Source organism: Seriola aureovittata, chromosome 4 (genome assembly GCF_021018895.1).
Source record: "Seriola aureovittata isolate HTS-2021-v1 ecotype China chromosome 4, ASM2101889v1, whole genome shotgun sequence".
Classification (NCBI taxonomy): Eukaryota; Metazoa; Chordata; class Actinopteri; order Carangiformes; family Carangidae; genus Seriola; species Seriola aureovittata.
The window spans coordinates 14,890,474-14,915,839 of record NC_079367.1 but is presented as its reverse complement, the minus strand read 5'-3'; the positions used below and the strand labels follow the sequence as shown (position 1 = coordinate 14,915,839).

General features: G+C 38.6%; 1 protein-coding gene across 1 annotated transcript; it reads left to right on the top strand.

The window, feature by feature from the left end:
- The first annotated feature begins 1,647 nt into the window (after positions 1 to 1,647).
- On the top strand, positions 1,648 to 24,582 carry gosr1 (golgi SNAP receptor complex member 1). The gene is made up of 9 exons (XM_056373989.1): positions 1,648 to 1,699; positions 2,653 to 2,764; positions 3,643 to 3,730; positions 4,436 to 4,543; positions 4,776 to 4,867; positions 8,778 to 8,852; positions 17,962 to 17,991; positions 21,341 to 21,423; positions 21,791 to 24,582. Exons 1-9 carry the CDS (start codon positions 1,666 to 1,668, stop codon positions 21,913 to 21,915), a joined length of 747 nt encoding a protein of 248 aa, XP_056229964.1. The 5' UTR covers positions 1,648 to 1,665; the 3' UTR covers positions 21,916 to 24,582.
- The last annotated feature ends 784 nt before the right edge of the window (positions 24,583 to 25,366 follow it).

Sequence of the window (25,366 nt, the reverse complement as noted above, 5' to 3'; positions counted from 1 at the left end):
CATCTCTTGCTTTAATGTTGCAATGTCTGATACTGCCATTATTATTATTTTTTTTTGTGATACTTCTTTGGAACAGACTGGCCAGCAATTAAGAGGGAAAGGAGAAAATAGAATCACCAGAACAAAATTTACTCCTAATGAGTAAGAGTGTAATTGTGATTAAATATTTTACTGTTAACTTTTACAAAATGTATAATTATGTTTCAGCTGAAGGAAACTGCAATTTTTTTGTCTCTTCCCTATAGAGACTTGGTGTGTAATATAAGTAAAAGAGCTCCTCACCATGTCTTAGGCTCCAGGAAGGCAGTACTAGTTAAAGTGACTTACACTGGATCCTTAGAGCTGTTGCATCAGTTTCAGCACTAAAGGATCATCAGTCTTTATGTTTTTTTTTTTTTAGTTTCACTGTAATTGTTAGGAAAGCTCAGGAAAAAAAACATTTGCTGTACAAGTAACAACTGACATAAAGTAGATGAGACCTTGTATCAATAGGTTTTTGCACAGTAAAAGTTTCTGTATTTCTTTCTAGATGTTTGAGGGTGTTGGTAATAGGCCTAAAGATGGAAAGTTTGGCAGATGGCGAGGTGAGTAGTTATGCTTTTCATGTGATCAGAGGTTTTTCTTCCCCTAAGAATCTGGCATGTGGGGATACAGTTTATTTAATTGCCTCCACAATGCTAGAATCTGTTGTCCGTCTACCTGATTGAGAGTGTCATGATTCTGCATCCTCTGCTGGCATGGTTATGCTAATGTTGCTCAGAAGACTCATTAAAATTGCCAATATTGCCAGCAAAATAATTGGTTCTCAGACAGCAAGTCAGTCTCAGTGATACTTAAAGAACTTATGGCCTCTCAAAAATGTCAAATTTGCTACTTCATCCAAAATACTTCTCCTTCACTGAGCGTCACGCTAATTGCTATGTCTAACATAGGCTACATGCATGAGTTGTAGCACTGGGGGGGAAGGTGTACACTCTCTGGCAAAAGTGAATCACATAAAGTTCTTGCATTCCCAGCAGAACTAAATGCTGCATTGCAGAGAATATGATGTATATTTTTGTGCTTAATTTATGCAAACATTGATTTGTCACACTGAATCTTTTTCACTTTCACTACAGGATAATGCTGTGTAGGGTTGTGTCTATATTATGTGAATCTTTCTTTTACTCTTGTTCTTTGTATGTGCCTATTCTGCAAATCAGGTTCCCTTTGGAATCATAAAGTTAATCAAATCAAAATAAAAAATGTGTAATTCTGTGCAAGCCACAGGAGTCCAATAATTCAACTGAAGTTCATTCACTGACTTTCATTTTAAAGTTTAAATTAAATTACATGTTTATGATATTGAAACTCAACATCTTTATTTAACTTTCCCTGCTGCTTGAGTTCAACCACAAAACGATGAAAACCATGGCAGCAGGGCTTGGAGACATTTATCTGGAATAATCAGCAACTTAATTATGTAGGAAATACTCACTTCCATCCCTTTGGTACTGGAGCATGTGGAGCTTGGGTAGTGTGCTGCCTGAGAGGCTCAGCTGAGGGCGATAAAAACTCTTCTTTTTTATTTTTCTTTCTTTTTTTTTTTTTTTTTTTTTGAAGTACAGCGTCTTCTACTGACACGTGACCCACAGCGAAACCCGGTGACGTCGCAGAACAACAAAGATGGCAGGAATAGGAAGCAGCAACTACTGGGAAGGTAAGGGAGCACAATTTGAGTCGATTTACATTGCGTAGTCTTTACAACAACATCTACGACGGCAGTCATAATGTCGACAATCAGTCTGCCATTGTGTCTGCCGGCGTTTTTGGCTCATACATTTATGGTTTAAACACATACGTCTCTATAACGGCTGGCTACAAGCTAACGGTGGCTAACACATCGCCATGTAAATTAACGTTGTTCTTTAAGCTGTCAAATCTGTGTCGCCTCTCTTGACGAGTTTATCAACTCGGTACATGGAGAGTATTTTGTGCCAGGATTAGATATCAATGAGCAGAAACCGTTTTCTACATTTTTCCCTCGGTTGATGTGCGGTTCAATAAGTGACTCTCCCTCCAGTGTTATAAGTTAATAAGCTTTGTTGTAATAGCTTTGCGGTAATTGTATAAAAGTATAAAATGCCACATAAATACAACGTAATGGGATAAAAAAGTAGGAATACATCCATTCTGTTAGGTTTCTTTTTTTTTTTTTTTTTTTTTTTTACATATAGTAAAACATGAGACCAAACTTGATAAAACCTCTATTGGTAATTATTGGCGATTGCAATTAAATATTCAAAATAGTGAACGTCTGTCATTAATTTTAACCAATCAACAATAACAGTCTGGCTCTTCCAATGGCGAAGAAGTAACATTTTATATATACTGTCAGGTGGTATCATTTACTGTATACCATGCCTTGTATTTTACCGTCATCATCATTATTGTTTTTTTTTTAAATCATCATCTGTAAAGTAATTAGTAACTACAGTTACCAAATAAAGGTAGAGGAGTAAAAAGTTCAATATTTTCCAATGACATTTCATGGAGTAGAATAAAATTAAAATACTCAAGTAGAGTACAATTATCTAAGTAAAGTAAATGTATTTAGTTACTTTCCACCACTTAGTGTTATGTTTTGTCTGGATGTGTGTGTCTGTTATACAGATCTGCGAAAGCAGGCTAGACAGCTGGAGAATGAACTTGACCTGAAGTTGGTCTCCTTCAGTAAATTGTGCACTAGCTACAGCAGCTCCAGGGATGGACGCCGAGGAGACACGTAAGATCAAGTCTTCTGTCACACCTGCAGAGTTTACAACAGTTTAAGGCACAAGTCTGTATAGATGCTCAGTCATATAGGCCAAGAGATCTTTAAAAGTAGTGAGGCAAAGATTCTCTGGTTACAATCAGACAAAAGATATTATCCCAGGTGCAAATGTAGCTCAAGTGTGTGGTCAGAGGGCCTGGATATGTGGGAGAAAGCTTGCCAGCACAGGAAAGTGTTGTGTGCAGGAAGGAAGTGTCTGTGAACAATACATTGAGTCCATACGAAGTACAAGGGGGTTGTTCACCAGCTATAATCCTATGAGTGAGCCAGTTGAAGGGAAACTTTCCCATGGAGATCCTATTATTATAAAACTATCAGTACACTTTTGTTTATTTAGGTAATGAAAGCACTACTCGTGGATAAAATTTTGAGCTCTAGCACACCCGTAATTTGAATAGCAGCAGTCATCTGTAGATAGAATATTATTTTTTTCCAAGTGGTCACGCAAACAACCAGTGAACATTTCTACTGATGCATCCTTGCATAGGGCATTCTCTACCCAGTCACTAGAAAACCATATCTACCCTTGTAATTTAATCTATGCACATATCTATGGAGGGAGTGGTGTATATTCTCCCAGAGGAATGTATGAGGTCATGCCTATTTGAGTTGCTATGTGGATGTTGTTAATAAAACATTTTAAATGAACAGTACTAAATAAAGTTCATTTTGAGTCATTTCTAATACAACATTTATTTTCATTTGCACTTAACTCTTGTGAATGATGTTTCACATAGTTTACACCATTTGAACCCAAGTGTCCAAGATTCTTCACACAAGCATCTTTTCAGATCTGAATTGTTCTCTTTTCTTTGTTTTTACTCCTCAAGGTCAGACACCACCCCCCTGCTAAACAACTCTACTCAGGACAGGATGTTTGACACCATGTCAGTGGAGATTGAACAGCTGCTGGCCAAAGTAAGTAAATTGTCATGGGCCAGTGGCCCGTGAAAGGCCAGCAAAAACACTGTAATAAGAACAGCACTGGATTTATGCTGAGGCTCTTGTCTTTCATCAAGAAAAAGCACACTGCAGACTCCACTTCTTTATGTGGTTTGCATTGGACCCTTGAATACTTACATGTATTTAATTCAGTTCAAATCAAAAGTCCAAAAAAACACTATTCATTGCTCCTGGGGCAGCTGAAAGAGATCTAAACAGGAGAGTAGAATAAATGGTACAGTATCTTTTTTCTAAAGTTAATGTCACAAATAAGAGAGATGTAAGTCAAAAACAACAGCTACATTCTAATAATAATATTCTGTAGTTTTGACAACAAAAGGTTATAAATGCATTTGTATCTATAATGTGCTTCATCATTTAGCTGTTTGGCATGAAAGACATCCCTGTGATGTAAAGTGTACATCCTTATGTGGAGCATCCAAACTTGGTGCATATTGCAAATACGATAACACACAGTGTTATCTTGTTTCACATATACACAATGCTGTATTAGGTTCCTGTGTGTGTGTGTGTGTGTGTGTGTGTGTGTGTGTGTGTGTGTGTGTGTGTGTGTGTGTGTGTGTGTGTGTGTGTGTGTGTGTTTTACATCTGCTGATCTACTGGTTTCCCTGATGTCTTCTCCATCCATGCGTCCATCCATTCACTTTCCATCTCTGTCAGTTGACTGCAGTGAATGACAAGATGGCCGAGTACACCAATGCTCCAGGAACAGCTTCTCTCAATGCTGCACTCATGCATACACTTCAGAGACACAGAGACATCCTTCAGGTTTGCCTCTATATTGCTCTCAAATTCCTCAAATCTGTCTTGCCCATGTATTTTCAATACTCTTTATGTAATGTTTTCACACTTTTTGTTTTCTATAAAATCACTGTGAATTTACTATATTAAATTCACTGAAGAACACAGCAACTATTTTATGAAGCGCATAGACTCAGTGTGATTCATCCTCTTGGTGTTAACGGTTTCTTCTTCATTTTCACTTTTGTTTTCCTCTCAGGATTACACACATGAATTCCACAAAACCAAAGGCAACTTCTTGGCCATTCGGGAGAGGGAAGACCTGCTAGGGTCCGTCAGAAAAGACATTGAGTGAGTACCTGGTCACACCATCATGTGTCACATTTGTGTCTGCAGGGTTTATTCTTCACACTTTAAATGCAATTCTATTGCACAGTACTATTGTTAACTCATTAGGTGTATTTACTGGTGAAGGTACAGTAAATGGGTGGTCAGTGTCTCTTATTGTCTTACTCACATGAAAACTGTACATGGTTGTACATATAAAACTAATAACACTGTCATGAGATGCATTGCTTGTGTTTGATCTTAGTGCCTGTGGAGAAATATAAACTGTCAGGCATTATTCATAGTGCTCCTATGTTGTAGAGCTTATTCCTTAGAGGGATAGTTGAACCTTGACATCTTCTTGGCATGGTCTTGAAAAATGTCGGCCATTAAACCCTAAGAAGATTCATGGCCACTTTGGCCTTGTATTGAGAAAGTGTGTCCTCTCCTCAGATTGGCTCAGTTGTGAGTCAGTGTATTGAAATGAGATAGAGGCTCCCCCAGACCATGACTCTTGTCGTTTTTTTTTTTTTTTTTTTTTGTAATGGCTTATTGATCTATAAGACACAGCACTGAGCATACGGGGAGCACTGCAGGATTCCTATTGATCCCCCTCCATCCATCTAATATGTTGATAGTCTGCGGCTGCCTCATACAGGCATAAGTGTTCCGTAGGCCTCACAGTTACAGTTAAATCATAACTGATTAAGCTCTCATAATGCAACATTAAAAACAGTGCAAAGCCCCTGGCATGTTTGTTTCATGATTGTTATCACTCCTCCTATTACCTAATGATTTGATGTCTTTAATTCTCATTGGTTTTTACTTGTAAAATTCAAAATTAATATACTACCATAGACTGACATGCACATATTATCATTATTAATATTATTATTAATATTATAGTAATGAATTACTAAGGTTAAGGGATGATTGTTTTGGAGTTTATTTGCAGAAGATTAAGTTGAGGAGAAGCACACCACTGTTCCACTCAAAAGCTTTCATTCTTTATGTGTAAATGAAGAAAGTACCATTGTTTGTTGTGATAGTGCATTATTGATTATATTACAAATAATTATATTCTTTATGTTAACGTATTTTAAACCTACTTGTATCAACGCGCCCCAAAACCATTATGATATAATGATAATTGGAAGACACGCTGCACATAGGCAATCAAATTTTAACTGTATATCTGCTCAGTTAGTTAGGATCATCCCATGAGGTCAGCACTACATGCAGCAGTTCACTCAATCTTCTCATTAAATCACATTGCTAAGGAGTGCCACAGACCCTACTAATAGGCTCAGTGCTGATGAATCTAATGCATAAAAATGAGCCAGTGTTGTTGACCTGGTGCTCAGCCTAACGATGACTAATGTGCCGTGGGGCTGCTAATGGGGGAACCATCTGAGCTCACAGGTAGGGGAATTGCAACAGTTGCTGTTATGGCACAGTGTAAATATGTCAAGCCATGCTTTACATGAGACAATTTCTTTTGAAAAGCAATATGCACTTAACCTCCCTCGCTGACCCTCGCTGGTGGGGCATGGGAAAGATGAGATAGGAATTGATAACATCTGAAAGCAGCCGTATCCTGGTCAGCTGAAAGGCTACATTATTATATTTACTCATATTCTTTGCTGTAATGCAACTTTTGAGAAATAACAAAACCATGAGCATACTTGGCATCACTAATAGACATCCAGGTTCAGTACTGTTTACTCACAACAGTAAAAAGTTGCTGTGATAAAAATGAAAACTCAAAATTATTTTCCTGTAATCAAAGAAGAAGGGGGCCCAATATTTTAACTATGATTTTATCAAACTAAACTTGGACATAGGTCAGTTCTTGGTTATAGCTGTGTAGTTTAGAACTTCCATCATAAAAGCAGCAGAACAGTTTTTAGTATAATGTAGTACAGAATAAGTTGAGTTTGCAAAATAAAATATTATGGTCAGTTTGTTCCAAAATCTGTAGACCTACACCATGTTTGGAAAGATTGATAATGTAATGGATGTATCTGCTGCATCTGAGCCTTTGTCCCTTTTGTCAGGTAGAGGGCAGTAGAAATCTTGGGCATGGAGTAGACCGGGCCAGGACACTGTTCACTGTAGGTTTTTATGTGTATCAGGGTTGTTTACAATCCACACATAAAAAATCCATACTAATTAAAAGAAATAGTGCACACCTTCTCATTATGCAAGCAACTCAATGAGGAATACCACATTTGATCAAACACTGTACCGATATCTTCCAGATTGCTCACAGAATCTGTTGGCAAAACACACACACACACACACACACACACACACACACACATTTCTTGTGTGCAGCTGTGCCATTCATAACCACAGCATGGAGCAGAGCTGAGCTCAGACCTAATGCTCCCTCTGCTCCTGCTTTGATTTTAAATGTCAGCAACAAAAATGACAGCCAGCCTGTGATTTACATTGGTGCCCTTTTAAAAAGCCTTGCTGGAGTGATGAAGCTGGCTGTCAGTACAGGCAATTCTAGCCCCACCAAGGCATCAGCCCTGCTGGTGGGACAGCCAGCCCACATTCAAGGCAGCCACTGTGGAGTGTGCTGTGTGTGCACGGAATATAGTATTTCCATTCAATGGCTTTGAATGGTGCACTGGGGATGAAGTAGGCACATTTGCTCCTGGACTGCTTACAGTTAGCTGGGTGGGGTAGGATGTTTATGGTATATGTGTATGCAGACTCTTATGTTACACAGTTCCCCCTCCTCCCCTGCTCTTTCTCTTGTTCTCACCCAACAATAGGGTGGGGCTGTTAAATGACCAGAAACCCAGGAGAGAACTGGGAGTCAGCTGTTCATGGATGCTGATAGCTAGAGCTGTATGAAGCAAAACAGAGTGATGTGATGTGATGTGATGTGATCGCTCTGTGAGTGGTATAACAAGCCATCCATTAACTTTAACTGCTTTGCTACCAAATAGCTCAGTAAGTGAGCACACTGCTTCGTTTCTGTTCTTTTATTAACCTGAGATTGTATGGTGCTGTCAATATGTGGATTCAGTCAGTGGTCTCTTACATAGATAAGGCTTATGAAATCAATATTAACCATTCTAAACTCTGAACGAGTTTTTAATGAGGTGCCCATTTGCAAACTTTCTATTGGTATGGACTCTTGAAAGGAAATTTGACTGAGACATGTAGAATCCAATGGATCTTACATGATTCAGTGGTTCTGCCCTGCTGCTCTCCATATTTATTATTTATGGCTGTTAAAATTCTTCAGTTGAAGTGGGTAGATGGTGAGTTGGTGGGTAGATGGTTGGATGGAGGAAATAAGAGGTAGGTGGGGGGGGTAAAGCCGAACACAGCTTGTTGACAATTGAAGGAGAGGAGGAGATCAGGCCCAGCCCAGTATGGCATTCCTAGCTGGATTCGCGGCATGCCGAGCTGTGATTTTAAGGCATTTCCATTGCTGCTACATGGCAGGGGAGAACCAGGCTGGCTCGCTATATAGAGGCCCTGCTCGGCAGCGGGATCACCGTTTCTGCCCTTCCAAGTTGTGGCGGTCATACAGATGACTAGAAAGAAGCTTTGCTGTGTTGAGTTATTGCTAATGCAAACTGAATATTTCCTGCTGCTGCTGTTTCATATTGAAAGCTTTCCACTGGTGAACCACAAGAAGGCTTTTACTGGAAAGCAGGTACAGGAATTGCAGTGGCATTGACGCTGAGTGCTATTTGATAAAAACTGGTCTACACAGCAGTTACATTAGTGCTTCTTGTCTGTGGATCAGATTAATTACTGCAAGGAATGGTAAAGAAGAAGTTGCTGTGGTGAGCTAGTTAGATATATATATGTCAATTTCACATCACCTTAAAGACAAATGTTACATCAATGTCTTTAATTTGTGACCGTGTTGTTTTTACTAATGCATCTGCGTGCCTTTTTTCAGGACATATAAGAGTGGCTCCGGGGTTAACAACAGAAGAACAGAGATGTTTCTAAAGGAGCATGAGCACTTGAGAAAGTAAGTTTCCAGCACCTTTCTTTGCTATATTTGAAGAATTTAAAGTTACCAACAATCCAACTTGATAATTCACTTTAGCATATCCACACTGGGGTAAATCATCTTGACGGTGCAGCACATTCATTTGTACTTTAATTTCTTACAAAAACAAATTTTCTATTGTATTACATAACTTTGCATCTTAAAGCTGCAAAAAGTTAGGCATACTTTTCATACTGACACAGTAGGTCAAACTACGATCTGCCAGCAACCTAATTAGTGTCCTTCTATCATTTGGCTGACTCTCAAGCACTGCAGAACAGCATGAGGTAGTGAAGTCTGTGAAATCTGTATGTGTGTACCTGTGTGTAGAGGCACCCTGTGTTGAAAGTAAAATTGGATGTCAGCAGGACACACACACACACACACACCGTACACACACACACACACACACACACACACACACACACAAAGCAAACATAACAAACCACAGAGGAGCTTTTAACATTGCCTAATATAGATAATTCCATCTGATAATTTGAATATTGCTGGTGAATTTAAAGCAGTCTGATTGATTCTCTCTCAGGGTAAATGTTTGTTTCCTGTTTCAGCTGCTCAAATTAATAATGCCCCAGTTATTTCCCATCACAGGCTTCTTAAGTCATTTAAAAACAGACTTTACCTTCCCTGACACGACATGGCTAATGTTTGTCTCTAGATTTATCAAATGAAAAGGGATTTGAAGAGTGATTCATAAATAGGGAGTGAACTCAACAACATGAATACCTGTAAAATACAATAATACAATGAGGTTTGTGATGTTGCATTGTTTCCAGAAACTGTTTTGCCAAAGTTTCTGTGCTATATGTAAAAGGAAATAATGATCTGCATTTAAATTACTTTACATTACTTCCCCCGTCTTTCACCATGTACACTTTGATTTTCTAATTATCATAAAAAACATTTTTGCTGAAGTCATTTGTCTGGATCAGCAGATTTTTTAATCAAGTTTAGTTTAAAAAAAAAAAAAAAAAAGAATAGTAACACAAAGAAGGCTGACAAAGAGGTGGGCGGCAGCATGACTATGGGCTGGGTCATTTCATCATAAATCCACTTTCCTAAAAGGCTGTGCACATTTACAGTATGTATTCATAAGGTCTTTGCAGCACACATGTAGCTGCCTCTCAAGACAAGAGAGACACTTTTGTTTTTTAGTGCTGAGCAGTTGAGCGATCTTCCATTTGGTTTTTAAATTTATAGCTGAAAATTTATCCTGAAATAATTACAATTGCATTAACATGTTCATTTGAATGAAGGGTGACCTAACCTTGTTAAGGATCTATCTTTTGGATTCTGATGATAAAATAATGTGAATGTAAAATGAGAACAGTTGCTGCTGGTGATTCATTGAGTTGATCCTCCTCCGCCTTGATGCAGCCATCTGCATTCCCAGCAGTTAAGCTCTTGTGCCAATCCAGCACAATTGATCAGGATATTGATAATGAAATTATCTTATTAAACCACAACCCATATTATAGGGCTTCCCCACAACCACTGACAAAGATGGAAAGGATGAGGCGATTGGAGATGAGGATCATGTTACGCTTGATTGATCCTATTAGAGCCATAAAACAGGAAAGAGGGCCTAAAGAGAAAAGGGCTAAAATGTGTTAGTGGTCAGAGCAATGGTCTGAAGTCTCACTTAAGACAGAGCATGGATACTCGATAAAGATGAGAGATCTAAGTTAAAATGCTCTTTATCTTTAGCTATCAGTGATTGACTCTCTTTTTAAAAGGCAGTTTTAAGGACAAGTATTTTGAATAATGAGATGTCCCCTTATGTGACCTTGTATGATCTGATTGGATCTAGAAAAGATTTCTGAGATGTTTTTTTTAATTTAACATTCACACCATGTTACTGAGAGGCGGCTGTGGAGTTGTCATTTTGCAGCTCAGCTTGTGATTAAAAAGCTGCTTTGTGCCCTTGGCTTTTTACCTCAGGCCAGTGAGCCTACACGAGGAATGACATTTTCTGTCTCTACAATGGTTTTAGGGTAGATAATGTAATGTATGATCAGTACACGTTTGCATAAGCAGTGTAGTGACTCTGCGTTTGAGTCTATAATATATTGGCAAGTGGGTGTACCAGCATTGCAAAACTGATCAGGTAAGACTAATCACTTTCAAACAAATGAAAAAACAAGAAGTCCCTGCCAGTTAATCTACAAATGACTGTGGTGGAGTGGAAAGCTTGCCAGCCTGCGTTCATTCTCAACAGAACCTAATAAGACTGATATGCCAAGATTCATTTTTAAGATGGCCTCCTCTCTAGTTTTTGCTGGTAGAGATGAAACTTGTGTGGTTCCACATAAGTCAGACCTACCTACATATTGATTTTGAAAGCTGTTGTTTCAGGATACAACTACAAAAATGAGTGGCAATTAATACTTTAGCAAGAGTTTGTAATAGTGTTTGCAAACTAACTTGACACTGTTTAGTTATTAGATCTACCACAAATGTTGTTTCTCATGCATTGTCAGCTGTGAGACTATATATAGACAGGTGCTGCCTTTCCAATCATGTCCAGTCCAGTGAATTTACCAAAAGGAGGACTCCAATCCAGGTGTAGAAACATCTCAAAGATGAAATGGGTGGTGCCTGAGCTAAATTTCGAGTGTCATAGTAAAGGGTCTGAATACTTACATCAGTGTGATATTTCAGTTTTTCCTTTTTAATACATTTGCTGAAATTTCTAAAATTCTGTTTTTATTTTGTCATCATGGGGCATTGAGTGTAGATTGATGAGGGGAAGAAATGTTTTTTAAATTTGAGCATAAGACTGCAACATAAAATGTGAAAAAATTGAAGGGGGAGGAACACTGTCTGAATGCACTGTATCTATTTTTCCATCTCTTTAGGCCATAAAACTTAGTGTTCATGAATAAACTAGAAGCAGGAAGGGGCAGATCCATTAAAAGTTCTTGCTGGACCAGTGCTAATGGTTGTGGTCAGACTGATAAGGACATCTTGTCAAACAGGATTTTTTTTGACACAGTGAAGTTAGGGAAATTTAAATTTCACATTGGCATACATTTGCATGAAATTTGATAGCATGTGTTTGCTTTCTGTGTTTATTTGCCATCAACAGCAAATCCTAGTTCAAAACTTACCTAAAAATTCAGGTCTTTAGGCTTATGCCTCCTAATTGTATGACGATGGTTGGAGCACATTAGACCTGCTTGCAGTTATGTTTTATGTCATAGCCATTGTTTTAAACATTTCTCGTCTGCGTGTGTATTTTCAAAAAGTAAGGTATATCAAGTCAGGCCACTTCATGGCTACATAAATACAACATTTTATACAAATAATTTTTTTTCCAGTGAGTGCTACAAAGGATTTCTTCAGTGTCATTATTTCACAGAGTGAACAACAGAAATTTAATGGGTGTTGAATGTCTGTGATTGCAGTTCATGCACACACCCGATCCGGTTGAATGTCTATGGTTTATGTGCCTGACGAGAAGGAGAGAAGAGAAATAAGAGAAAATGACAGAGAAGAGAAACAAGATTAGAAAGATACACAGGTTCACTAAGCTCCAACGCTAATAATCGTTAGCAGAGCTGTGTGGCTGAGAGTCGCTTTCAGTGGTTAAAATGACAAACATCGTCATATCAGCTGTCACTAATTAATGTTTATTCTGTCAGTAACTTGATGTCAGGCCTAAAGTAAAGTTGGCTGTTGTCGGTTTGTGTGCTCTCTACACACTGTTAGTTCATTGGTGGTTGTACAGTGGTGTTCGGCGCTTCTTTCCTCACAAACCATCTTTGGCAAGTACTGAGTGGCAGTTCATGTAGAAGGGTGGGTGGCTTTCAACTTAGGAGCACAAGTGCTCCTTCTAAAAGAAACTCCTTTTGGGCTTTGCTGTTGCGGTCCAGCCATTTTAAACAAACTATTTATCAGCCACATCCTCTTTCTTTTCTTTTCTTTTCTTTTCTTTTCTTTTCTTTTCTTTTCTTTTCTTTTCTTTTCTTTTCTTTTCTTTTCTTTTCTTTTCTTTTCCCCTGATTTTGCTCTGCTTGGCCTGTTGCCCATCTTACAAAGTTTAATCTGAGCTGGCAGTTCACTGATATGCTAATGTAATCAGTGGAGGAGAGCTCTGAGGATTGAGGGTAAAATGCTGCCCTGTGCTCTCTGGCTGACCAAAGCTTTCAGAATCCGTTCAGAAAGTTTAGAGGTTCATTTGGAAATGTATTCAACATGCATGTCAGTCTGAAACATCAAAATACATGTAAGTCTGCTTGCAAAAATGTCTGTACTTAAATGGTACAACTTTTGCTGAGTGCATTAACCATATTTACTGCCTAGCTTATATTTGGCAGTTTGTTATTATATATTGAAGTGCATTTTTCTGTGAGGACATTATCAAGATTAAGATTGTGTACTATTTATTGCTATGATGTAAAGAGAGATGCCTTTTTTCTTTTTTTTTTTTTTTTTTTTTTTTAATGCTTCCAGTGGGTTGAAGTGTTATGCTGCTCTCAGCTGTGCGTTGATTGAACTCTGGTTGCTTGGTGTTTTGTTTGCCTAAGAGCCTCCCATTTGAACAGTGTTCAGCTCTGAGCAGCAAAGTGATCTACATCACCACAATTTTTTCTCTGCTGTCCAGTCGCAGGATGTACGCTGGCCGTACCAGCTCAACTGTCCAAAACAAAATGGAGGAAGAGTTGGGTAGCTCATGTTACTGACAACACATGCTATTTGATCTAACAGGGAGATATTAACACAACATAAACAATATCTTCATATTTACATTTGTTTTCCTGTTACTCCTGGTTTTTGATTATCTGATTGTAACTACTATAAATTGTGTATTAACACTGGCACAAAATTGTGGTCAGTGTAATCAGGATCAAAGTGGCAGGTGATATAATCATTTCAAGCGTTTACATTTCTTCTTTCAAAATGTTGTGTGTCCAAAATAGAGGAATTCCAGTTTACTAGTTATTTCAGATTCCAAACACCAAAGTACCTGTTTAGCATCTCTAGGGTCAGGGTCCTCTTTCTTATGCTTGGTTTTAAATATATTAATTTTTCCTTGAAGGTTGGCAACTTTACTATAAAGATCAGCTCCATGAATCTCACAATGTGTAAGGTGTAATGAGTAAGCATAAGTGGATTTTGAATCATCTCTGAGGTTTGATTTGTGACACCTTTTTACTCTGTTGCTGATGCAGTTTGCTTTCTGCAACTGTTGCCAAGATTTCTGAGACTGTTTTCTTGGCAAAGTAATTAATGTTTCAGTTTACCTGGCTGATTTTATTAGTTCCCTCATATTGCTCTAAAAGCCAACCTGACAGAGCATTACTCTCAGAAGGTTACTATAAATTATTTTCTTTCAGAATACCACTTAAATAGTCTAATAATTGATGAGTCGACAGAAAACAAAGAAGTTATTCGTCACTTTGAGTGCTACCTGCTTAACACTGCCAATGTAGACAACATTTTTTTTTTTTTACCACTGACTGAAGTAGTTTTGAATTCAAACAGAAAGTGGACACATGCATAGGAGCAGTAAACAGCCTGTCTGAGTCTATGTACATGTGTGTGTGAATAGCAAGAGAGTGCAGAGAAGCACGTGGGCAGGGTGGGTTTATTCATCACACTGGGAAAGGCAATTAGCTTGGAGTTAATGAGCAATTTAATGACTGCAGCAAAACGCCACTGACCAGGGGGAACGGAATGAACCCACTCAAAGCTGAAGCCACAGAGGGCTACATATACATATATACATAGAACGTGATGGCACAATCAACCTCCCCACTGCTGCTCCGGCTTCATGACGGAGGGAACAAAACATAAATCCCCCCCCCCCCCCATCTCATCCCTGCATATAAAAACTACATGAATCAATTCTCACCTCAGCTCACAGCCACTCTCTCTTTTGCTCCTCAGCTCATGATTTATAGGGTGAACACTGTCGGCAGTTTAAAGGTTTAGTTTTCTCTGTCAGTCGTTTGTCTGTCCACCATGATGTTTTTTTTCTTTCATCATTTAAGACCGACTGTCTGGCTTTTGCCTAACCACATTCTATTTAAGTTGTCTATTTTCTATTTCAGACAAACTGCCTTTGTGAGATCTTATGTGCCTAATAATCAAATGAGTAGTAGGAGTTGTAATATTTTTAAAATGACGGAGTTGTTTTTAGATTGAAGAATGGAGGTTGTTGCTTTTTTTTTTTTTTCTTTCTTTTCTTCAGCATGGCCCTACTCCCACTGCGCACAACTGGTACTTACAGTATTCTTTGCTGCACCCATCTGCTCCCACAATCTATTTTCCATTTGTGACAAATTTGACTGCCGGCCTTCAATCTGAATTTTGTGCCAGTTAACCATTTCACAAAATGATTTGATTCCTGTAAGATTCAGTTTCAGTATGACAAAAACAAAGGATATATAACAAACGACTGCCAAATCGTGGTTTGGTGCTTGTGTATGGAGCTATGATCTAAGAACAGAAGGCTCTCCAGCCCACATCGTGACTGTGCAGTGTCCCTTGCAGTGTCTACAGTCTCTCACTTGTCATGGTATAAGTAGCTCTCCATTTTTGTTAGCATCTCTCCTATCTCTCCTACCTTTCCTGGAATCCTTTGGTAGCTCTTTTAAATGCAGACCAAAATGAAATTCACCTGCAGGAAGGAATTCAATGAATATGTGTAGGGCATCCACAAAAGTGAAAATTTAGACTGAACTAATAAGGTTGAGATGAGGTAAATATTGGGCAATGAAATACAGCAATTAAATTCATCCATTTTTACTGTTTGAGGTCAGTTCTGTTTGGTGCACCTGCAGAGAGGAAGACCTTAACATTAAAAGTCATTAGGAGGACCCATCTCAAAGTGATTACATGAATATATAAACCACAAATTGGTCTGTCCTCTGAGAGATCAGTTGGTTAATAATTGACCACATAAATAACCTGTACAAGGGACACAGTCAAATTTAGCTAGAACCTCTCGATGATATTCCTTAGTTTTGTAGTTTTGTAGTCTCCCACCCCCTGCCTGAGACTCTGGCAGCAATGGGCAGCTCCTTCAGTAACCGGCTGCTCCACCTGCAGTGTTCAAAGGAGCGATAGCCCTGGACTTTTCTTCCTGCTGGTGTCAGACCGTACAACCTGCATTGTTCCCAACAGCCCACCAGGCACTCCACAGACACCCATAGACAGTAATATGTGTAATATTTCTGTGTAATACATGCAACTTTTAATCACCATTGCTCTATGTTTGTGCAGTATTAAACCTCATGTAAATACACTGATATGAATATCTTTCTTTTAACTATGCTTGATATCTACCCTCATCCATATCCTGCTGCATTTTGCTTTTTAGCACTTTGCTTTTTGAGCCTTGCAGTGCTCCCTCTATAATAATCAACTTGTCCTTTGAGATTATTGAGTCTTCCTTGAATGAATCATTTTTGAGGGCTGCAGCATCTGCCAAAAAAAATGTTGGCATGCATACACATACTTGCCAACAATGCATGTGCATATGCAGGGCCTCATAGTATGTATTTCCCTCACTTAAAAAGAAAACAGCTGCATCATTGCAGAGGGGTCACCCCATTACTGTTACAATCAGCATTTGTGATTGTGATCGTCTGCAGAAATGCACAAGATGTTACTGTATTTAATGGAATAGTTGCAGCTTAACTTTGACATCCGTCTCCAATTGAGAAAACCAGAAAAAGGGAGTTGAGGGATAAGGGAGCACATGCAGACACAGCTTTGCTTTGTCCCAATTGTTGTCTAGTGGTGAAAGAACTTCCCTATGCAGTGAGATGCTACTCAGGAACTATCCACAAAATTATGATTTTGAAATTGCGAGCATTTGCACTATGATTCACCACCAAACCAGATAGTTGGGTTTAGGCATGATATTAGAAATACACAGGTCTTCTCTCATTAGCTTTGAGATGGTCAGGTTAAGGTATAAAGAAAAGATTTGGTTAAAGGTTAGAAATGTTTGTGGCTTGGCGATGGTTTGGTGTAAATCAATTTAGGGTAGGAATCTTTAAAAAAAAAGCCTCTCTCTCTCTTCCTGTACCTTACGTTGCTTACAGAACACTAAGAGCTTAACATAAACTACATATTGAGCGTGATAATGAGAATGTGGAGCTATTGAATGGAAGTTGAACTGTGAAATACAATCCCTGCAGTTTTGTTTGTTTGGTTTACTTGACTTCTCTGGAACATTATCCAAATTGATTCCAATTAGGGAATAAACCGCTGAGAGCATTGTTGTTTATGAGCAACCTGAGACACAAAACTGGTGTTACTGGTGTGTGTGTATTTGTATTTCCCTTCCAGTATTCTCTGTTGGACAGAAGCAAACATCTGACACTCCCTCTTTGATAGTTAGGCAGAAGATTAAGCTCTAGGTTCTCTGAGGTGAAATCCTCTCTGGGTCTACTTAGTCCCGGGTCAGCCATGAGCAGGATACGAACTAAACAAATTACTAAACAGTCACGTTGTTTCGTGCAGAAGTTTAACAAAAACTTTTTTCCCTTGTACTTGGACATGAATCGTTCTGATAAAAAACTACAAAGAAACTGCTCCGAATAAAATGCTTCCAAAAATCACCATATTTTAACATCTAGTCCTGCTTGTTGAATCATCCACACAACATTGTTACAATTAATACTTTTTCTTCTTTGTATTATGCAAAGAATACAAGCAACACAGGACCAAGTAGCACGTACACACAGAGATTTGACCACACTTATGATGGTGGGAAGATTCAAATGATGTTGCCCTGTGGTCTGCCAGACTGGTTGGTTTGTCACTGCGTGGGAGTTGATAAGATTGATATGCCAAGAAAAAAAGGAATTCCAGTCCCAAACAACATAATTAAATTCCCTTCTGTGTCCGGCTCAGTTTCACCAAGTTACATGATCAGAATTCTGGGCCATTTATTTCTGTATTGATCACTGCCTATCTGAAACTGATGCTGATAACTGCCTCCAAGTCAGTTGTTTATTACCATTCCATGTTTTTGCCACACTGCCTCATATCAGTAACTAACCAGTCTCTTTCTCTTTCTCTCTCCTCCCCACCAACCTCTCATTGTCTATAGTTCGGACCGACTGATGGATGACACAATAAGGTAAGACCTGTTTTTTTTGTCTTGCACACATCAGAAGACATTTATTTGTATTTGACAGCCCTCAGCCCCTTGTTCATTGTCTTATCTACCTGCTGACCCCGACTCAACCCTCAGTATATAACCTCAGTATGGATCTTAACATGGCCTAGATATGTCAAGACTGGCAGCTCTTGTTGAACTAGCCCTGGGGACCTGTAGAAAAAATCCATCAGCAGCTACTATATGGTAGAAACCCTGGGTGAGGAAATTAATAAACTGAACAGAAATGGTTTTGTCTCCTTAGCCCCATTTGAGGACAGTAATATAAGAAAGTAAAATGTTGTGTTTCTTGAGCCTGTATATATCAAACTGTACAACACATTCTCCTGATGATTAAAAAAAAAAAGACATATTCAGTACCCCTTTGTAGGTGACTCCACAGGTGACTTCTCGACAATTTAACCATAATATTGTGTTATGGCTGATGATGATAAGTGTCTTAAATGAATTTCAGTAAAATTATCTCTTTGTGACAGTTCGGTTTAGCAAATGTCTCTAAATACTACTGTATCCATGAGGCTCAGCAGCCGTTGTTCTAGAAATGACGAGTTGCTAATCAGAACTGTAGCAAATTAAAAATATTAACAGACGCTGAATTAATCTAGAATTAATCCACAATCTAAAAGTGAATCAGTTTACTGCCAAATATATTCACGACTTTACTGTTGTGCTCTGGTTGACTTGTTCACCAATGTTTTTGGGTATATTGTTTTGGACCTTGTATTTTTATTAATTAACTTTTCAGTGCCATTGCTGACTGTACTGATGATTCAACTGGGAGAGTTTCATGTGTATCAAAGGCTTGGAAGTTTGCCAATTGCTGGTCACTTAATATAATCTGTGCATAAAATGAACAGGACTTGCTCAATGCTAGATGACTTCCCACTTCCCTGATTTGTGGGTATAATCCATCTGTCACTACTCCTCTTTCTCCCTTCAGGTCTACACAAATTACAAATATGTTGCTTAGGATCATTTGAGTTTTTTTTCCCCACTGTCCTCCGTTGTTCCTCTCCCACTCATTGCCTTTTCCATTTCCAGTCCTTGTAAACAATGGTTCCCTGAGAAGGGGTTTGAGTAGGGGTCTTACTGGTGGATTTTATCACTGAAGTGATTGACGATGCTGTGTGACTTTTTTTTTTTTTTTCCTCCCCTTTTGATCCTCTCTGTCGTCTCTGTAGTTTATGTGATTAAAATTGACGTAAACTAACTCCCATTCAACAGGCTACTTGACGACCTCAGACCTTTCCTCAAGTTCTTTTCTCAGTGATCACTGACTGACCATATACAGTGTCTGAAGGGAATCTTTATCCCCCAGCTCTGATTCTCATGAGCTGGTTAACATTGAGATAAAGGCTTGTTGAGGTTGCTGGAGTCAGCAAAATGTTTCTTCCTGACTGAGGAGAACATGATCCCCAAAACACTGATCCAGGCCAAGACTGCGGACTGTCCCCTCAGCAGCCTCCACCCACGGGAGATGCCATGACCTCACCCACACACCCCACCCTCCACACACTCAAACTTACACACTGCAAGGCCTGATGGTCATGTACCAGCCAAAAGAGTAAACAACCATGATGATTTCATTTACTTTGTTTTGCCCTGTCTCTTATGGGGCTCTGTCACTCTGGGATGGGAGGAGTTTGTCCCCTGTGGCCAGTACTGGTTGTCACCCTGCTGTTCAAGAGTTGCATAATGCTGTTTGCAGTGAAGAAAAAAAACAGTTGTACCTACTATTTGTTGAGCATGTTAACACTGTACTTAGGTCAGTATTTTTACCTTGTAGTTGAAGTGGCGTTGATTTTTACTGTTTTGTATTTAGTAAATTATCTAATGTCCTAACAAAGGTTGCATAAACAGTTACTGTGTTAAAAAGGCACTTTAGAATAATTTAATTACTTATTATTTTTTTTGACAGTGTAATAATGAACACATTTTTTGAGCCACCAGCCGGGCCAAGCTTAGCTTATTGCAGATATATCAATATCTATATATGTGTCAGCCGATAAGCAACAAGAAATGTCAGAACAGAATTGCTAAACTAGGTTTGGGATAATTTAGAGACATGTTATCCACCAGAGAGCATTTACATATGTGTCTTGACCAAAGTTATTTCAAAATAAAAAATCTCAGGGAGCCATATCAAGATATTGTTTAAAGGATGTGTTTATGTTAAAAGAAATTATTATCAGCCAATATATCATTATCAGATTTTTTTTAAAACTACCAAATATCAATATCTGTATCAGACTCAAAAATCCACAATCGGTTGGGCTACAATCATGATGTATGTAAAACCTCTGAAGGCCTGGATAATTTCAGTATGTGTGAAAGTCTTTAGAGCTAATTTCCAACAACTCAAATGCTCTGGTCCCTCTGTAGAAGTGAAGGGCTCGAAAGGCTCTTGAGCTGTTATTGATTATTGTGTGTAACAGATGCCAGAGAAGGCAAACATAGAGGCTGAAACTTTTCCAGCCAACTGCCCAGCTGCACTTTCCTGCTCGGAGAGTTGCTGAGGCCCAATTTTGAGGACAAGAGAGGTTCAATCTCAAAGCAATTCTATACCTTCCGTCTTCAAGCCCTGGCAGCTCACACACACACTGTAGGCACCAACATAAAGCTAAAGGAGAATGTGATAGGATGACTAATGTTTCAGCCCAGAATGATTCCCCTCCTCATAGCATGGACTTACCTACAGACACAGACTTTCAATACTCATTTTTAATCATTACAGGAGAAAATTGAAATGGGAAAACTATGTTTCACAGTTCCATATTCATCCTATAATGTTGAGTATGCAGGAATGTTTATTAGATGGTTATCGAATACGTGACAACACATTTAACTTTCAGCAGGTTAAATGTTCGATTGAACGCTTAATAATAGTCGTGGTGTGAGATGCAACTAATGGCAGTGACTCAATGCATAACAAAGTTAATTGTTAATCAAATATCAGCAGATATTTTTTCCAGCATCAAAAAATTAGATTTTTGATATGATTTAACCTAGATGCTCTTGAGTATGGCACATGTTGTGATGGGAGTGGAAACATTGGAAAAATTGTTTATTGGTTTTGAATTTAGATGATAAGACATTGTCTTATTTATTTGTTTATCTATTTTTTTCCCAAAGGTATATTTAAATTGATTCTGTTGACCTCTAACCACCTCTGAGCCTTTAAACTGGATCCTCACTTCTCCAAAAACATCCCCTGCTGGAATTGAATTTCCAATCATATGTTGTCTGTACTAATGACTGCAACCACATGCGGTGTTGTAACTCCTTAACGCATTTCGCTCTGTCTCTTTAGTATTGCCATGGCGACCAAGGAGAACATGACCTCCCAAAGGGGCATGCTAAAATCCATACAGAGCAGGGTCAATACACTGGCCAGTATCCTTTCTGCTGTGTATGTGCATGGTTTTGTGTTGGGAACCAAATGGAAAGAAGCATACAATAGATTGAAAGCTGAAATGTTCCTGGCATGAAATTATTATTATCCCTAGAGAAATCAGTGCTCACATATTGCTTTTCTATGATGAAAGTGGTTCTTTCCTATCAAGATTCACCAGGACGTAACAGCTGGCAGTGCTACTTTTGTCAAATCACACTGTTCCCTTTTGCTAAAGAATTGTTTGATGGATTTAGATGCCAAAAAGGCAAATGTAAACAAAGCTGTTTTTCTTATTTTATTTCCAATCCTATTAAAAATTCAGTTATTTAAATATTTATGATCTTCCTTAACTTTTGACTTCCCTAGACCGTTTCCCAACTATTAACAATCTCATCCAGCGAATCAACCTGCGGAAGAGACGGGACTCCCTCATCCTTGGCACAGTGATCGGCGTCTGCACCATTCTCCTCCTCCTCTACGCTTTTCACTGAAAGCCAGGCCCGGTGAAATCTCTGAAGGAGCAGGATTGATCTAGCTTGGGAGCCCCAGGAGACTGAGCTCAGTGATAGGAGGAGCCTGGAGGCCCCTGAGCAGGAGAACTTTCAGTTGGTCCAGTTCTGGGACAGGAACAAATTTGGCCAACATGAACTACTGAACTTGTATCTAGCAGTGGGACAGATGGAGGGCTGGTGGTTGGGTGCTCTTCTGCCAACAAGGGAATGGAGACCAAAAGTACAGATAAGACTAGATTTTAAAAAATTATATTGATAACTCTTGAAGAGAAACTCTGTGAAAGTGTGAAGAGACTGTGTGATGCATAATTCTTTTTCACAGGTGGAAGGATTTTTAGTTGAATGGTCCTTTTTAATTAATCGTGTGGGATGGATATTTCATTGTGGGCTGTAAAATGTGAATTAATAAATTATTCATATCAGTATGTGCAAAAAAGTGTCTGACACTATTAGATACGCAACATTTAAAACATTTTATTTTTCAAAATATATGATTTGAACTCTTGAGCCCCCTCATTTTTGAGTGAGTTTAACTACAGATGCCACAGCAGTGCTCTTAAAAATTATTTTTTATTTTAAAACATGCCCTGAAGCCACTTTCTTTATTTCCCTTTTTTAAAGTGGTTGTGAGGCATTTTATACCTCTAGTATGGAGTTGAACATGAGAGGGAGAGATGGGGAATACCATGAAACAAATGTCCTTGGCCAGATTTGAACCATAGATGTTGTGGTTCATGGTCAGCACCTTAAACTTTTAGGTCACCAAGGTGTCCCACTCCCACTAAAATTACATTTACTTGATTTTAAATTGATTAATTACTAATGTAATTTTTCAAACAAAAATTCCCTAGTGTGGAAATTTGCTAGCTTTCCTTTCCTAAAATACAGTAAACTGAATATCTCTGGGTTTTGCACTGCTAGTGGACAAATAAACTATTTGGATATCTCATAAAGGGTTCTGGGAAATTATTATTATCGACAATTGGTCGATCATTCAACAAAAATAATAAGATAAAGAAATAAGAAAAACGTTAGTTGCTATATCCATTCATATCAGCATTTGCAATTACATACTTCTTGGATTTCACAAAATACATCTCTCTTCAATAAGCAGTTATAGAATATGTCAAAGTATTAGATAGAGGGCTGCTACAATACTTTGCTTTTCAGTTTGCCTTTCTTCTTGGTTTGGTCACTTTTCCAACAGGCTCCATCAGTTCTACACACATGCAGACTGTTGAGTCACTGTAAAGAGTGGTTATGGAAAATGACACTTTGCGCTGCTTTGATAATGCACTTTTCCCAGTATAGTGTGCCTGGCAGAATGGACCTCTTTTTGATTTCAGTCCACCTGAAAAACACGGTGACATGTGCAGTTGAAGCTGTGAACTAAAGCATTCACCCGAGAAGGAAGTGATCGCAGACAGGCTTAGAGCTGTTAGATTAAAGTCTTACTTTGTTGGTTGGGCTGTAAGGAATGTGAAAGCAAGGCAGCTGTGTGAGAACCATCAATGTGTTTTTGTCTCACAGCTCCAGGCTGCTACTTGACTGGAATCCAAATAAAACGGTCTCACTTCAATGGACTGAAGAGGATAAATTTGGTTTCTTGTCCTCATTCCTTCTGTTTGAAGCCTTGCTCACAAAGAAAGACTGAAAGTATAGAAAACTTGGCAGTTTTGTGTAAAATGTTCATCCGCCATTTTTAAAGGAAGAGTCTTTTCTCTGTTTTCCAGCAGTCAGACAACAGTTGTCATCTTTCCCTGAATATCTTACTTCCTTTAGGAGGGAAACCCTGTGCTGAAGTCTAAATTTGGTTCAGACATGTACACGCTGTCAGTAGACTGCAGGGGTGCTGATGCATTCAAGTCTTGAATATTTCAGCCACTCAAACTGTGCGGCACCCAAGCAGAACTAAGCACCACATCCTCTCACTTATACGAGCCGTGCTACAGTAACTTTTGACAAGCACAGAGTCTGTTTATTCAGAGCAGCTGAAATGTAAGACAGTAGTCTGGTCCTCTGTGTCTGTGAAGAAAATCAGGTACCTATTTTAAGCAGCGTTTTTGAAAACTAACAGCAGGGATAAATCACTTTGTCTGATGACATAATGCCCCCTATCATTTCCCACAGAAATATTTATTGATGAGTTGCGAGTTAAGCGTAGTGTTAGGTTTTAGCAAATCAACCCATTTGTTTTTGCAATACACTGAGACACTCTTTGTACATGAAACCCATAAGTAAACCTTACCTTTTAATAGTAATGTCACTTATGGGTTTCATATGCCTGTATGTGTCATGGTTGTTATGTTTTCAGGATTGCATTAGGTCACAACTCTGGAGTTTGTGTGTTGTGTGTGTTTGTGTGGGGAGCTGGCTTTAAAAATGGAAAACCTGCCACTAATTCTTCATTTTATTTATTTTTCTCTCTCCCATCTATAGTCTGTACTTGTAGCAACCGTGATAAATGGTGTTTGTGTGTGCTGAGGCACAATTGTGTATCAGGACCTGATGAATGCACAGGGTTTAGATGATAATAAAAGCAACAGCTGTACAAAATAGTGCCATCCAATACAACAGTACTTCAGACTGCAGCCATAACACATTCCCTTCGATTCAGTCGCAATAAAACTGACCTTTACCCATAAATACTACATTCACAAATATATTTTATTCTATCACATTGTACTTGTGTAGCTCTTATTCCATCCACCCCCTGTATCTATGTGAGGTAAGTGAAAGAAATTGTGCTTACTCACATGCTTTTGATGTTTCTACCTTTTCTAAGGGCCATTGCCATTTTGCATCACTGACAGTCTCCATATTTTTTTTTCTTTTTGCAGCCTATCAAAATGTGCACTTACTATTCTGTATCCCTTGTCAACCTATGTCAGTCTGTCTGTCTGTCCACCACTTTGGTCCAGACTGAAATATCTCAACAACTATTGGATGAATGGCTGTGAAATTAATGATCCACACTGGGGTGAAGCCTCCTGACTGTGGTGATTCCCTGACTTTACCTCTAGTGCCACCACGAAGTTGACAATTAAAAAAAAAAAAAAGAAGAAGAAATATCTCGACTATCAATTGGATTGCCATGAAATTTGGCAAATTTTGCCATGTTCCTATCAGGATGGAGTGAAATAACTTTGGTGATCCCCTGGCTTTTTCTTTTGCATCATCATCAGGCAAAAAAATACATTTGTCCAATGCTGTGCTTTATGAAAATTTACCTGCAGAACTAATGACATTCCCACCATCCTTAGATGTTCTTTGTATAAAGTACTAATTGGCAAACTATAACTTAAACTACGATAGTTAACATGCTAAAATGTTAGCATTTATTTCAAGTGTAGAGTCACAGAGCCGCTAACGCTCTTGTTCTCTAAACTGATTTCTGCCTGTTCCACATAATTCCACATAAACTGTTTCA

Bases quoted from the DNA above. Each gene is read 5' to 3' on its own strand.
- gosr1 (XM_056373989.1), top strand. From the start codon at position 1,666: ATGGCAGGAATAGGAAGCAGCAACTACTGGGAAG. The intron at 4,868-8,777 runs GTGAGTACCTGG...GCCTTTTTTCAG, and splicing joins TCCGTCAGAAAAGACATTGA to GACATATAAGAGTGGCTCCG. The intron at 21,424-21,790 runs GTATCCTTTCTG...TGACTTCCCTAG, and splicing joins CAGGGTCAATACACTGGCCA to ACCGTTTCCCAACTATTAAC.